The sequence below is a fragment of the Mastigoproctus giganteus genome, chromosome 14 (genome assembly GCF_048544385.1).
Source record: "Mastigoproctus giganteus isolate SK-2022 chromosome 14, ASM4854438v1, whole genome shotgun sequence".
Classification (NCBI taxonomy): Eukaryota; Metazoa; Arthropoda; class Arachnida; order Uropygi; family Thelyphonidae; genus Mastigoproctus; species Mastigoproctus giganteus.
In genome coordinates this window covers 114,167,019-114,183,257 of record NC_143588.1, presented here as the reverse complement: position 1 = coordinate 114,183,257, position 16,239 = coordinate 114,167,019, and the positions used below count along the sequence as shown (strand labels likewise).

Genomic DNA, 16,239 nt, shown 5'->3' with positions numbered 1-16,239 from the left:
CAGGTCCCGAACTTGTGCCACAATTCATGATCAAATGTCTCAGCTTGTTTATCATCAATCCTCTATCAATTTTTAACTGTGTTTTAACACAGCACTAAGTTCCCCCTCTCTAGAACAGATATGCTGTGAGGCCACACCATAAATGCCAATCTGCAACCCTCATTAAACAGTTCAGGCCAATCTCTTTCTTCCAGCCTCTTGAAGCTCATGGAGAAAACATTACTTTCAACCATCACCAATCAAATCATGTCTCACAAACACCCACAGATTCACTATGCCATTCCAGGAAGCTTCAGTCACCAATTTAACATCCATAACCAACACCATTCTCAGTGCACTAGAAGCTAAAGCAGAGCTTGCCATCACGTACATTGACCTGGAAGCTGCCTTCGACTCCATCAGTATCTCCTCGTTTGTTCACCTCCTAGAAAATTACTTCTACATAAAAGGTGACATGTTGTGGTTTATCACAACCCTGCTAACCATTCTTCTCAAAGCAGATCAAAACACAATTTGGAGAAAGATCACTGTGGGAGTTCCCCAAGGTGTTCACAGCAGTTATTATTCTGTTTGTGCAACAGAAAGAAGACATACTCTGCTATGCTGATGATATTAAGATATATACTCAGATTAATTGACTGGTCAAACATCAATAAAAAGATCAATGAAAAGTTACACAACTTATGGACCTATCTCCATCAATTTGGCCTCCTCATCAACCCGGACAAATCGGCCCAAATTGTCTTTTCTCTGAAGTGCCAACCCACTGAAATCCAAGCTTCTCTAGACGGCATTCCCTTTCCAATGGTCAATATGTATACATAATTGGGAGTTGTAGTAGTAGTGGCATGTGATGCAAGAAAGGAAGTGTATGAGCAGCTTATGCAGCATCAGCCAAAAAAAAAAAAAATTTACAAAACAAATCCCACTAAATGTTTGCCCAGTTCCTCCTTAAATTTATTTGACCTATCAACTTCCACAACGACAGATGGAAGTTTGTTCCAGCAATTAATCACCAACTGGCTAAATGCAAATTTCAGCACATGTATTCTACATCTGTCTTTCCTTAATTTGAATTTATGACCCCTTAGATTCATAATAGTAGTAGCATATGATAAAAGAAAGCAAGTGTATGAGCTTATGCAGCATCAGGCAAAAAAAAATAAAAAATAAAAAACAATCCCCTCTAAATGTTTGTCTAGTTCCTTCTTAAATTTATTTAACCTATCAACTTCCACAACGGCATATGGAAGTTTGTTCCATCAATTAACCACCCGCTGGCTAAAGGCAAATTTCCGCACATCTATTCTACATCTGTCCTTCCTCAGTTTCAATTTATGACCCCTTAGTTTCGTAATCTGAACAAGTGGAAGAATCCCATCAAAATTCATCGTGCTCCACCCATTCAAGGCCTTATACACCTCAATCAGATCACCTCGCAGGTGCCTAGTCTCCAGCTGCTGCAATTTTCAGAACTTAAGCCTCTCCTGGTAAGAGAATCCCTCCATTCCCCTCACCAATCTTGTTGCCCTTCTCTGTACACACTCAAGCAAATCTACATTCTTCCTAAAATGAGGCCTTCAGACTTGCACGCAGTACTCAAGGCGTGGCCTGACCATTGCCTTATACAAAGGGACAATCACCTTCTTTTCCCTGCTAGCAAAATTCCCGTATATCATTGACAACACCCCATCACATTTACTCCCATGTCTTTTTCATTTTCTACCACCTTAAGTGTAGTACCACACAGTTGGTACATTTCTCTGGGGTTACTTCTACCCATATGCACTACTTTGTATTTGTCAATGTTAAACTTCAGTTGCCACTTCTCAGCCCATCTGCCCAAATTTTCTTGATCCTGTTGCAGTAACACACTGCCATTACTGTCATTAACAACCCTGCCAACCTTTGTATCATCTGCAAACTTCAACATCATCATCATCAGCCATTTTCAATCCACTGCAGGATGAAGGCCTCTCCAGCAACTTCCCAGTTCCTTCTGTTTTGAGCACTGGCCATCCATTTACTACCCAAAAACTCATGAATTTCATCTATCCATCTCCGCCTTTGTCTTCCAGGTTTTCTTCTAGCTCCTCTTGGGTACCATTCTGTTATTTTCTTAGTCCATCTGTCATCATGTCTTCGAGCTATGTGTCCTGCCCAAGACCATTTTAGTTCTTTAGTTTTGATAAGAATGTCTGTCCTTTACTTGAGTTTGCTGCCTAATCCATGTGTTTCTCTTCTTATCTAACAGTCTGATTCCCAATATAATTTGTTCCATTCTTCGCTGTGTAGTTCTCAGCTTCTCTTCCATTCTTTTGGTGAGTGCCCAAGTTTCACTTCCATAAGTCATGGTGGGGAGTATACATTGATTCATTATTTTACGTTTCAGACAAACTGGGATATTGCTCTTCAGTATGTGACTATATTTCCTGAATGCTATCCATCCAAAATTTATTCTTCTCTTGACTTCCAGCCATTTATCATTATTACAGCTAATAACTTGTCCCAGATAAGTATATGACTCCACCTTTTCAATTACTGCTCCTTCAATCATTATTTCCCTTTCCGTGGCATACTTGTTCATCATTACTTTTGTTTTAGCCATATTCACCTTTAGTCCAAAATCCTTACTAACTGTGCATAACTGATTAAGATTTTCCTCTAATTCTTTGGGATCATGGCTTATGACCCCAATATCATCTGCAAATCGTAAATGGTTTAGGTACTCTCCGTTCACATTGACTCCTTTCTGCGACCAGTCTAATCTTCTGAAAGCTTCCTCAAGGGCAGCAGTAAACAGCTTCGGAGATATTGTGTCTCCTTGTCGAACTCCTTTCTCAATTCAACACTAACCCTAATATACCTTCGTCAATATCATTGATAAATATACAAAACAACAGTGGACCCAACAACAAACCCTGTGGGATTCCACTAATAACATTAGTCCATGAAGAGTAGCACCCATTGATTACCACCCTCTGTCCTCTCCCACTCAACCATCCTTTTATCCATTGTAGCAACTCATCCTTAATACCATTCTGCTCCAATTTGTACAGTAGTCTTCCATGCGCAAGTGTGAAAAGCTTTCCTGAAATTCAAGTATATGATATCAAAATTATTTTCTGCATCCAGTTCCTTTGTAACCACATCATAATAACCAATCAAATTTGTCAGACAAGACTTTCCCTCAACAAACCCATGCTGTGTCTGAATTATTGCTGCAGTCTTGTCTAGATGATCCTGCAATGCATCTTTAATCAGTGACTCCATTATTTTACCCGGAACAGAAGTTAAACTAACTGCCCTTTGTGAATTGGGGATACATTTGTACATCTCCAGTCCGTGGGAACCTCCCCTGAGTCCAAGGATGCTCTCATAATTATGGCTAAGGGTTTGCTTACTTCCTTCGTCGCCTCCTTTAATATAACTGAATAAATCCCATCCACCCCAGGTGCCTTTCTTATGTTTAACTTCAACAATTTCTCCTCCACTTTGCTCTCAGTTGTCTTTAATTATAAACTGAGCTTCAACCCCCACATTGATGAGCTCACAGCAATATTTCTCTCAAATGTGCTGGACCACAAAACAACAACTGCTCCACGTTAGGGATCCGGATGTGACTCGTTGGTACGCATACACCTCAGAATATTCTGTTGTATTATATGCCTCAGAAATTTCGAGGTCCGCAGCCCCTACCAACATCAAGCACGTGTACTCTGCCGAATACTGGCCCCTTCATTGGATCACGCTATACATCATCGTCCACCCCAGCAAAGGAAAACTGCGATGGATGGCGATCTCACTAAATTTTGTCAGACTTCCAGATTTTATATTGAAAAAACGCCTTGTTCTCACTGCCAAAATGACAACCGGAATGGTCTCGGAGCCAAGCATCTGGGAACTGTGTGGCTGGAGAATCCCTCTACCCGGACTGAGGTCAGCTCCCATGCTCACAGCCCAGTATAACAGACTAGCCCTTAGTGATCGTTTTCTCCCCCAGGCAGATGCTCCCCACAATCCAATCAATTGACAGCAACCTCTGCAGGTTTGTGAAGGATCAGAGGTACCGAAGACAGATCCTTAATCTTGGCCAGGCAAACTACACATTGGTATGGGCAGCATAACAATGCCCAATATATTGTAAATAATTGTTTAAAAGTACGATGTCTTTATGAAACCCTGGCATCGCTGCTGTGAAGGGTGTATTGTATATACCACTTTGTATACAATAATATATATATACATAAATATACAAGAGAAAAAGTGTGGAAGAAAGAACTGAACACCAGCATTAGTAAAGTTAGAAGACAGAGAGAAGTCTATTATTACCAAAAATTTCAGAGAAAGGAAGTCAAAGAGTTCCAAGTGTTTAGTGGAGTTGGGTGAATGAGAGAGCCAAGAAATAAATGTGACAGAATGGGATAAAGAGATTTTAAGCAAAAGAATATTGAAAAGAGGAGATTCTAAATTACTAAATCTCTAACAGGAAATATCAGAGTGAACATATACACAAGTACCACCTTTGAAGTGAAAGGAATGACGGTGAATAATTAGGACAACTGAGATTGTGTAAGAAAAAGCATGTGATGCTTGACAGACTAAGTGGAAATGGGCATCACTAAGATTGGAATTGCAATACCATATATTTGTGAAATGAACAAGGAAGTGTTTGGGAGGTTTAGATCTTTTTGGAAGATAAGTTTTTTTCTATTAATTTGTCTATTCATGATGTATTCAGTAGTAAGAAAAGGTTGGAGAACATGTGGGGAGCTGATGTATGCCTCACAAAATTTTTGGATATAGTGTACACATGGCAAGAATATACCCAGTTCCTTGACATAACATGACCTCAAGAATGTGCCCTGCATATATACTACTTGGACTCCCTTCATCACTATCTGAGAGAGTACAGGCAGTGAGATCATCATCTAGCAGCCAGTCTGTAGAGACAGTTTTAGAACTGTACTCTCAAAATGTAATCAAGATTGCATCTTGCCATGATGCCCATCATAACCTCAAAAGACATCAATCATAATGCATGATATGGGGGGGGTTGCCAGAGCACACTGCTCTAGAGACTAAACGTGAGTTTCAACACTTCAAGCACCCAATAAACAAAGTGGTGGTATTGCACCAGTTGATTAGTCATCTATCACCTAGAATTGTATGGTAACATGGGGGAGGGGAGAGCAGCACTCCTCTGTGTGATATATATGCCACACCTTAACCCTGCCTATGCTGGTTCACAAATGGGTGGTCATCTCCAGTACACTAAGTGCTATATTTCAGGATTTGCACACAGGGGGGGGTGTACCCAGGGTTATTCACAGTCCCATCATTATGAAGGTGCAAGCAGAGGATTTAGTTGTCACAGACTGTCCACTGTTTCTTCAAGAAATAGTGGACATAAAAAAAAAAAAAAATTAATCCATCATAATGTTTTTGGAAATCCATACAAACCATTAAAAACAGATAAAGAAAATATTAAAATCAAGAATTAGAAAGGGGTTAACACAGTCAGATCAATAGGAATAGTGATACAGTGCTTTCTTTCAGAGTAATGGCACTAACAACCATAAAACTGTATGAAGAAAAATCAGTAACTAGTCATACAACATGGAGTTTAAGAAGAGATCAAGACATAATCACTTCCACTGTGAAAAACCACAATAAGGCAACAAAGCAATAACATACACCGAAGCCTGATTATACTGAACACCATTTTTTCTATATATTCTTATACATCTAATCAGGACTTCAAAAAAGTTCTAACACCCACAATTATAATAAGTGGTATGCACTGTACTTAAGATAGATGCACTAATATAAAATCTATAAAAAAATTCATGAAGTATGCAAATCTTCATGAAGGTTGCTGGTCATGATGTTCCAGACTTTTATTCCAAATTAACTGTTAACTAATTAATTCCACACCAATTGTGTGTTATCATATGTTGCAGCAGGATCATGAAACACTATAAACAGTATTTTAAAGTTTATTGCTTCATTTATTTATTTTATTTGTTTTTCTTTTCAATTACACAGTACTGGCTAAAGCAAAATCGTTACATTTCATGGCATTAAAACCAACTGTATTGCACCTTACCAACTTACATGAACCAACTACCACAGTGAAGTTTCAACACAAACAAAGTAATCTACCTTTCATATATAAATTCTCTCTCTAAAAAAAATAATTAAAAAACTTCCATATTTAAACTAACTTAACATTCTTCCAACAACAACTACTGTATAAAATACACCTAAATAATAACTAGTAAAAATGATGGTGCACTAAACTCCACCTGTGTTATTAATGCTACTTACAAAAAAAAAATAAATAAAATAAAATAAACAAGCAATTAAATTAAGGTATTAAGTGTTAATATCTTTATCATAAAAGAAAACATATCTATTACAACGTATGACATACAAAGACCAGAGTATTTTTCACTTAATATCATATACTGACTAAACTTAGTCAGTATATGCTTATGACTATAACACAAGTGGTCACTATACTTAGGCTAAATACAGTATACATAGAGCCAACCAACATTGTCTTTCGATATACAATGGGGAAAAAAAAAGAAAAAATATATATAAAACTACCTGTATAGAGGGGAACGAGGTGAAAAGCTATGCCACTAGTCACTCAGATACCTCTACAACCATAATACCTTACTGTTGGAAGTAAAGCAACTAGCTTTAAGAATCACTTAGTTAAAGCTATAAAATAAGTCATTCATAACTTCCAATTCATAATAAGTATGTTTATAACAATCGACATTTCAATTTATAGTAAATTTATATTTCAAACGAAAAGAATCAAAATTACAATCCAAGTGGATTTTGTTATCTACTAACAAGAATTTTTATTCATCACAAAAATAATCTATATGTGTCTGAGTAATTATGTCACTAACAACTCAGATACTTCTACAACCATAATAATTTGCTGTTAGAAGTAAAGCAACTAGCTTTATAAGAATCAGTTATTTTTGAAATTTTAAGTCCAGCATGAAGAGTAATGGTAACATAACAACATATGTTATATTACAATTAAGCTAACTTATAATGCCAATCATGGTTTCCACATCATCCATTATTGCCAGTTATGGTTTTCCAAATCATTATAAAAATTAATAATGGGAATAAGTGGCAACAAATAGTGGTAACAGTTTATATCACTAGTAATAAATTTATTAGTAACAGGCTAAAGTGGCCAGGCAAACCTTTCATATTAATACGAGCTAGTCTGGAAAAAAAAAAAAAAAAAAAATCACACGATCTTGAGTTTATCTATAATACCGTTTACTAGTGCATTATTTTAAATAAAATATGCTAGCTATAGAATTATTTATAATTTTCTATTATATAAAAAAATATGTAGGTAGATAAAAATCTGAAATAAATTTAAAATTAAATCAGGCAAGTAATTAATTGGATTTCTGGCACTGGTGTTCTCCAGAAAATTTTATTATATTTATATTTTTATACACTATGATCGAGCATGTTTTTTGATCCAGATGACTGTGATCAGCCATTTACAACTCCAGATCTAAAGCATGTTCTGTTCTTATTCACACAGTGCAGAGTCCTGATGTGAACTCTATGTTCCACCTATGGGATGAAGTGGAGCACTAAGGAAGAGCCAGAGCAACATGTCCCAAATCAGTAGCTCAATTGCTCACTATTCTGCAGGAGGAGCTACTGATTTGGAACATGCTGCTTGAAATTCACTGGCATTTATAACATAAAAGAAAACTACATTTTAAAATTAATTCTGCTAATTACAAATCTGGATGCACAGCAGACAAAGGGAAACTGGACGCACAACAGTTTCACATTGACAGTGATGCCAATTTAAAACTGATGTCTCACATTATTTTGGGAGGTAGTGCATATGTCCAGATTTGAAATGACCAGAATTAATACAAAATTAGCTTTCTTTTACAATCTCTTTAGCCAATGCAGTTGAGGGCAATGGACAGAACAAATTCAAGGTCTAACAGGAGCAGTGCTTACAAGCGAGAAGGAGGGAGTTTTTTTTTTTTTTTTTTTTTGACTGGTGCAAAAAAAGACCATCTTCCTGCTTATGAATAACATCACCATAATAAATTTTACTACTATTCTTGTACATTTCAAAACTTATACCTTGAGTTTGAGGATACCCACATGGTATACAAGGTGCTTTTGAAAAGTTTGTGGCCTAAATATGAAAGGGTAATGGTACCGAGTTTAAAATTTCTGTACTTAATGTGTAACATTTCAAGTAGTAACCCACCAAGTTTCAGTTTCAATAACATATTTTTTTAATTACAAGTGCTGAAGTCAGCAAAGTTGTGAACGAGGAAAGATGGACAAAATCAGTCACCATGCAGTCATCCAATATTTGGGAAAAAAAAGGGCCTAATGTCAAAAGACATTCTGAGATACAGGTACAACACAGGAGAAGGATGCACCATCGTATTCCACGATTAAGAAGTGGGCAGCAGAAGTTAAATGAGGGAAGCAGATCCTGGATGGTAACCCGTTGTGGAAGATGCATGTCAATCACTCCAGAAGTTGACAGTGAGCATGATCTTGTGATGAGTGATTGATGAGCGGCAGTTTGATATGTTGGAAGCATCTATTATTATTATTATTATTATTATTATCCATATGATGCAAGGAAGCCTGAGGCTTATGCTGCACCAGGAAAAAAAAAAAGTTCCCGAGTAGCCCTGAGAGAGAGAGAGAGAGAGAGAGAGAGAGAGAGAGAGAGAGAGAGAGAGAGAGAGAGAGAGAGAGAGAGAGAGAGAGAGAGTCAAAAGTAGAAGGGAATCACCAAGAAAGGGAAGAATGATGATATCCAGCTCAGGACCCTGGGTGTGCCAAGCCCATACTCACCAGATGTGAGCCCCCGGGGTTATCTTGGGCATCTCGTCTGACTGTACATAACAACAGAGGCTCTAACTATAAAAAAAAGTGTCAGAAGATCAAAAATACAAAAGAGTTCTCAAGTCAAGTGAACATTTGCGACGTTTTCAAGCAGATCCAGCAAATTACCTTGCAAAGTTTGTGACCACAGATGAGACGTAGTGCAATCACTTTCAGCCAGAGACAAAGTAGCAGTTCAAACAGTGGAAAGACAAGTCGATTCCTTCTGCTGGCAAGGTGATGCCATCAGTTTTTGGAATGCTGATGGAGTGTGGCTAGTGGATTACATTCAGAAAGGACAGAGTCATGGGGGCATATTACTCAGACCATGTGAGCTGTTTGCATGAAAACAACAAAGACAAAGGCCAAGGAAAACTCAGCAAAGGACATTGTTCTGCTCCACCAGGGCAACATGCCTGCTCACAAGTCTATCATTGCCGTGGCTGGACTGCATGAGACTTTCACCCATTCCTGATTTGAAATAAATACCTGGCTGGCATCCATTTTCCCACTGACAGTGATGTCATTGATGCAGTGGATACATTCCTGGAGGCCCAAGGGAAAATTTTCTCCACAGCTGGAATCAACACACACTGCAGCAACAGTGTATTGACTCTAAAGGGGACTATATTGAAAAGGAACATGTTACCAGACTCCTCAAATAAATCCTTCATACTTGGGACATGAATTTTTCAAACATCCCTCGTATATCTGGAATTACTGATATTCAAATGAAAGACCTAGCATTTACCAGTTTGTATGTAATATTTCGACTAACATTTTTGCAGCTTATCCAAATAATTTATCTATATTTTGCAGCAAACAACTTGATGCTGGAGGTCACAGTACTCATCCATGCTACAGCTTTCAGAATGCAGAAGGTTACTGTAGCAGCGATAATGAATTTATTGTTGTTCAATGATGAGATAGAACCATTCATATTTCAGATGATAAACTTGGGAGGGGGAAAAAATACTTATGAAGTGTTTGTCAAGAAATACACAAATGCTTACAATTTACAAGCTATCATCAACATAAGAGAAAGTCACCTGGGATTGTTGATGAGTCACAGAAATCTGCTGCTGGTACATTTGCATCTTCCTTTTCATCATGAATTTTTTTTGTAAACAATATTACTTCTGATTTTCTATCTAGATAATTAGCCATCAGATGGTGTAAAATTTTCTTTTTTGCACTAAATTTCAAACTCCACAGCTTTCTCCATAAGAATTCCTTTACTTATGGGAGAATTTGACATTCTAATCACTTGGATAAACCAATGTAACAGAGCAGGTTCAACATTACATCTTTTTCCTTGGTATTTTATTTTTCTACTACAGTTTTTTAGAATCCTGTATAATGTAGTTTGCAATATGTTCAACTTCATGGAAGCTTGAGATCGTGGATGAGATAATGCATCTTTTTAAAAATTGTGTTTCTGAAATATACTTAAAGCCTTTTGATGGTTCTGCTGACATTTAAAATTTTTTGATTTAAAAGTTTATAAATAAAATATATAAATTTAAACAAAGTTAAAACAGTTATAAATCAAGCACTTTTTTGTTAACATTTTATATGACACAATTACATCCCTCGCATAATAATAATGGATTAGTCGAAAATTAATAAAGCACCCTCTTTTTGAAAGTTCTCTCACCGGCATTCTAAAATTAACTTAATTACTGTTCATACAGTGCAGTCCATCCACAGAAAGGTTGATTGATCGATTTTGATTTTTTGTTGCGCAAAAACAGCAAGGTTATAGTGCACCATGAGAAGGTTAAAATTCAAGAAAGATAAGATTGGTAACCTTTTAAAAAGGTTACTTCATCGAAAGTGCATATATATATATATAAAGGCATATCAATAAATAAAAGCAGTACAATGATAAAAGCAAATTGTATATTTCATATGAGTGTATATATATTAATTGATTTTAAAAATTTTAAAACTGCTAACACATTGTCATTGTCATTTAAAATCTGACCGAGTGTATAGGGCTCAACAGCTGAGTCAACAAACAAAGTTTACTTGAAAAAGCTGAGAATTGTTGGTGAACTGCAGAAAATTATCACTAAAGAAAATTAGTGATAGTGAAAATTGGTGGAAGTGTTCCAGTGAACTTTCTTTCACAATCAGTGGAAGCGCAAGAAAAATATTCAGAAAGGTTTGTTGACAATGCTAGTGCCTATGTTTAGATTTGAATATGTTTATAAAGTAAATGGTATAAACTGTCTAATAACACTAGTCAACAGCTAAAATGTTTCAGTAATAAAATTAGCCTATTTCGACTAATATTAATGTGCTAAATACAAATGAGTTAAAAATGGATTATGAGCTCTAGTTTTGATGATACTATACATGCCACTTTGTGTGCTTTTGCTTGATTTTGCAGGAAAATTTGGCCTTGATGTACAGTTTGTGTAGCAACACTGCAGCAATTGGTTCTGAGTCACACTATTTCCTGTCTAGATGTGTCAATCAGTCTGAGCAGAGCATCTGTCCACGCTACATGTGTTATTTCTGACTGAGCAAAAACTTTAAAATTTAGCATGCTGCATGTGTAAATAGTGTGGATAATTTTTGTTATGTTTGTGGTGAAGTGACATTTTCATCACAGAAGCATGCCATTAATCTGATAATAAAAAAAGCATACAACATGTTATTTTGGCTGCAAGGTTGGGAACCAAAACAAAAGCTGGGCATCTCATATTTGCTGCAATACTTGTGCTTCTCATCTCTGCAGCTGATTAAATCGCAAAGGCCTCAAATGCCTTTTGCAGTGCCTATAATATGGAGAGCCTTCAGATCATATAACAGACTCATTTTTGTAGGTACCACCTCTTCAGCAGAGGATTTCCAAGAAGAAAAGGTGGACCTTAAGCTAAATTGCAATGTACCATTTGCTATTCGACTGGTATCTCACAGAAAAAGACTTCCCATTTGTGAGCCACCAGCTGAATATGTTTTAGAATTTGAAGAGTGAGGTGATGGCTGAGATAAATATGAACCCTCCACATCAACAGATCCTGATTTTATTTTGCATAACCACACGAATTACACAAAATGATCTTATCAGAGATCTTGATTTACCAAAAAATAAGGCAGAACTTATTCAGAACAAATTCCACTGTTGCAGAACAGGACTGCAACAATAGGCTCCTTCAAGATAGTGTTAAAGTGTCTATATACCAGGCCATCAAAAAGATTTAACTCAGTTTTTTAAAATGGAAAATAACCTTCTTGCCTACACTGACATTAATTGTTTAATGGAATCACTTAATATTGACCATAACCCTCAAGGCTCTTCTAAAATGAGTTTAAAAACAGTGCTACCACATAATGGCAATGTATTACCATCAATTACAATAGGCCATGCAGTTCGTATGAAAGAATCATACGATAACATGAAACTTCTTATTGAATCCATCAACTACAAGGATATACAAATGGCAGATTTGCAGTGACTTAAGTTATTGCCATCTTGTTAGAAATGCAGCAGGGAAGCACAAAATTCTGATGTATTCTTTGCAAATGGGACAGTAGAGCACAGTCTGATCATTACATAAGGAAAGACTGGCCTTCAAGGCAATCACTTGATCCAGGGATAAAAATGTCCATTATTGTCCACTAGATGAGCCATGCAAAATTTTGTTACTTCCCCTATACATAAAATGGTCGAGATTCAGAAACGGGTACCCCTTCCAGACTGCTAGTGATACGGCCGTGATTGACGGGTGCTGACTCCGCCCACTGTCACATGATCTGCTTAACAGATGGAAACAGCTGGCATGGGCGACACGCACTGAGTGCCATGTACCTACTGGCACTGGAAACACGAGGCATGCTGAGGTTTTTTTGGGTTACGAAACTGAAAAATAAAAAAAAATTAACTATTGTTTATTGGTATCGTTCTCGGCTGAATAATTCCGGGGGTGTGGGGGCTGAAGCCCCACATAGATGGGGGTCTGGGGAAAAAAAAGTAAAAATTTTATTTTTTTTAAAAATTAAAGTAACTTAGCTCTGTGATTGGGTGATTACGATTGCGTAATCACATTTTGGTCAGTTCTTGATTTGCTTGCTGCCGTGAAATCTCCTTTGTCATAGGCATTTTTCACGGGAAAACAGGGGCAAACACTAACAAAATCAAGGGAACATGGAGTGCCATTAAACGGCAACTGTCATTAAGCAAAGTAAATGATCAGTTCGACTCCTACCTCGGAGAGTATATGTGGCGAAGGAAACATTCTGGCAGCAGCAATTTAACTATGCTATGCAATTTTTAAAAGCTGTGAGCTTTTAAAAATTCCATAGTTAACCGAGGACACCCGACCAATGAGGTGAGTGGTTTTTCTTTGTCTCAGTTCAATCTGATTGTTTTTCATAGAAATAGCATAGAAAAACGTGCATTTTTGTTTCTGTTTCGTAAAATTTCCTTTTAAATTACCTTCTCCCCTTTTCAGCTATATCCGACTTATTCAAATGTTGCGTGACATTTTGTGATCGCGAAAAACCTGCATTTTTCTAACTTGAATTTTTAAATTTATTGGATTTATCCTTTGTTTTCAGCCGCCTTATTTGTTGCTGTACCATGTGCCATATGTGTGTCACTTGACATTCACCGAGCGAGAGGAGGGGGAATGCAGTGAGTGGGCGGAGTCACAATCCGTCAATCATTGCTTTCCCCTCCTCTCCTCGCCGCCATTTTGAAAGGGATACCCATTTCTGAATCTCTACCCATAAAATTGGGAGTTACAAAACAATTTAAGGCCAGATCAAGATGGACCAGCTTTCAAACACCTCGAGGAAAAATTTTAAAGACTTAGTGAGGCCAAAATAAAGAAAGAAGTGTTCACTAGCCCACAGATATGTGGCCTTCTCAAGGATGAACACTTTGACCTGATCCTCCATAGTAATAAGAAAGTGGCATGGGATGCTTTCAAACTTGTAGCAACAAACTTTCTGGGAAACAACAAAACAGATAGCTATAAACAGCTTGTGAGAAACCTCTTATCATACCATAAATTAGGCTGCAACATGTCATTAAAAATACTCTTTCTTCACTCCCATTTGGATTTTTTTTCTGGACAACTGCAGCACATTAACGCACTTCACTACTGAGCATGGCAAGAGATTTCATCTAGACATCTTGGCAATGGAGAAGCAATACCAAGGCAAGTGGAACTCCATAATGCTAGTTGACTATTGCTGGACTCTGACAAGAGATGCCCCAGATGTAGAGTACAAACAACAGGCAAAGAAGAAACGTAAATGCGAGTCGTGATTTTTATGTATTTTGCTGATCGATGTGATTTAATTTTTTTCAATAACTAAAAATGTATCAATTCTTATTATTTTAAACTGTTTTGTAAAGTTTTTTTATAATATACTGTGTTTTTTAATATATAATATATTAAAACAGTATGGTGAATGTTCTTTATTTATCCCATTTTAGGCCTATGTAGTGTATTTTATAGAATATATGACAGCAAATATTTTCAAAACTTGAGCAAAATAATTTTTTAATGCTGATTTCTCAACTCTATATATACAGAACAATACAGAAAATATATTTTTATCAAATAAATAAAAAATGTTGAAAATTTTTGCCTGATTAAATCTTTTATGTTCCATTGTACTCCAACAATACTTTTTTAAAAACAGGTAGTGATTTTTGAATCACTACCTGTTTTTAAAAATCTCCTTATTACCTCTCCTTTTTAAAAATCTCCTATAACATCTCCCAAAAAATCATCCAAGAATACATTATTACCTATGAGAAAGTATTAGTCAGCTGCTAATTTTATAGGAAAAGGAGAACACTACAATCAAGTAACCAACTGTAATGGGAGACCATATAATATACAACTGATGATTCTGCCGATACATGATTTTGTGTTCATCACCTTTACAAAAGTAAAGGTGATGAACACAAAACCAATTTTTGTTCCTTAATTAATTTCAGTCCCCCCCTTCAGCTGTTGAAAATAAGAACTCAACAAGGAATAGAAGGAAACAGTATATGGAAAACCTTGTATACATCTAATTCATACTATCAGTGACCTATATATTCGCTGGATAATAGAACCCTACTTGACAAACTAACCACTGGCCTATGATGTTCTACAAACGGATGGGCATTAGTTATTTTTTAACCTAGTTATATTCTTATATATATCTTATTATTATAACTAAATCGATATGTAGTTATATTTTTAACCTTAATTATTAATAAAAATGGAACCGATCTCTTGTTAACATCTCCCAAAAAATCATCCAAGAATACATTATTACAATGTTTCCACACTTTCGTGCTTTGTTTGAGACATTTCACTACTGAACATAGTTATCAAAACTCCGAAGCATGTAAAAGTTCCGTATAATCATAGTATTAACCAAAAAAAAAAAAAAAAAAGGAAACCTCACTCAATTAATTATAAGCTAATGGTAAACCTTGTCTTTATTTATTTTATTCATGTGTTTTCAAGATCCATAAGATGGGAAGCAGAATAATCATACCTAGAAGTCTAAACCAAACCTAGTTATTTACTAACGATTCAATTTGTTTTTCGAAGCTTCTTAAATATTTACTGCATCCTAATTACCCACATTTCAATGTACCAAAGTTTGTCATCCACTCAATTTATATCAATGCACAACTTACCTAAATCATCGGGCGCATCTTCTCCCTCTTCAACTTGATCAGCCCAGCTAGGGAGGGCGCTGAAATAAATAACGTACGTTCTATAACCTCAAAAATCAAAAGTTAAAACAATGTAGAATAAAAAATATAACTTCGATAAAATATGTTTGTAATCTACTTACTCTATTTCAGACGGCATTTTTCTTTCTCACAAATGTAACCGTGTCATAAGCAAGCAAACATGAAAGCAACTGAAAAAGAGGGAGCCACTATTCAGATATTAAATACAGTATATTAAATGGCGCTTATTGTCGCCTAATATACTGATTACAACGACAGTTTGGGCAGAATTTGTTTTCGTCCACAACGGTTCAATTTTTGAATAAATAATAATAATAATTTCTCTTATACTCCACTACGCCCTACAGTTCTCAACTTTATCGTAATTATATTGTACCAACTTAATACTACACAAGTTAACAATGGATCGTACATTTACCGGGTACTTGTCAGTATATGGCCTCGACGGTGCCGGATTAAGGTACGAGCTAGCAGGGGCCTTTCCCGTGGTGTCATTCCATAAGGGGCGCCAAATTGTACAAATCATGAAAAAACATACATATATATCCTTACTAAAGGGGCGCAGAAAGATAATGACAGCGTCATTGAGT

General features: G+C 36.3%; 1 protein-coding gene across 1 annotated transcript in view; it reads right to left on the bottom strand.

Moving 5' to 3' along the window:
* The window catches only part of LOC150075584 (eukaryotic translation initiation factor 3 subunit G-A-like), a 66,288-nt gene extending 50,461 nt beyond the window's left edge, over positions 1-15,827 (bottom strand). The window contains exons 1-2 of the mRNA XM_090388833.1: positions 15,751-15,827; positions 15,590-15,648 (exon numbers count right to left, since the gene is read on the bottom strand). Of these exons, the coding sequence (XP_090244959.1) occupies positions 15,590-15,648; positions 15,751-15,767 (76 nt within the window). The 5' untranslated portion in view covers positions 15,768-15,827. The remainder of the gene's footprint in view (positions 1-15,589; positions 15,649-15,750) is intronic.
* Between the last annotated feature and the right edge of the window lie 412 nt (positions 15,828-16,239).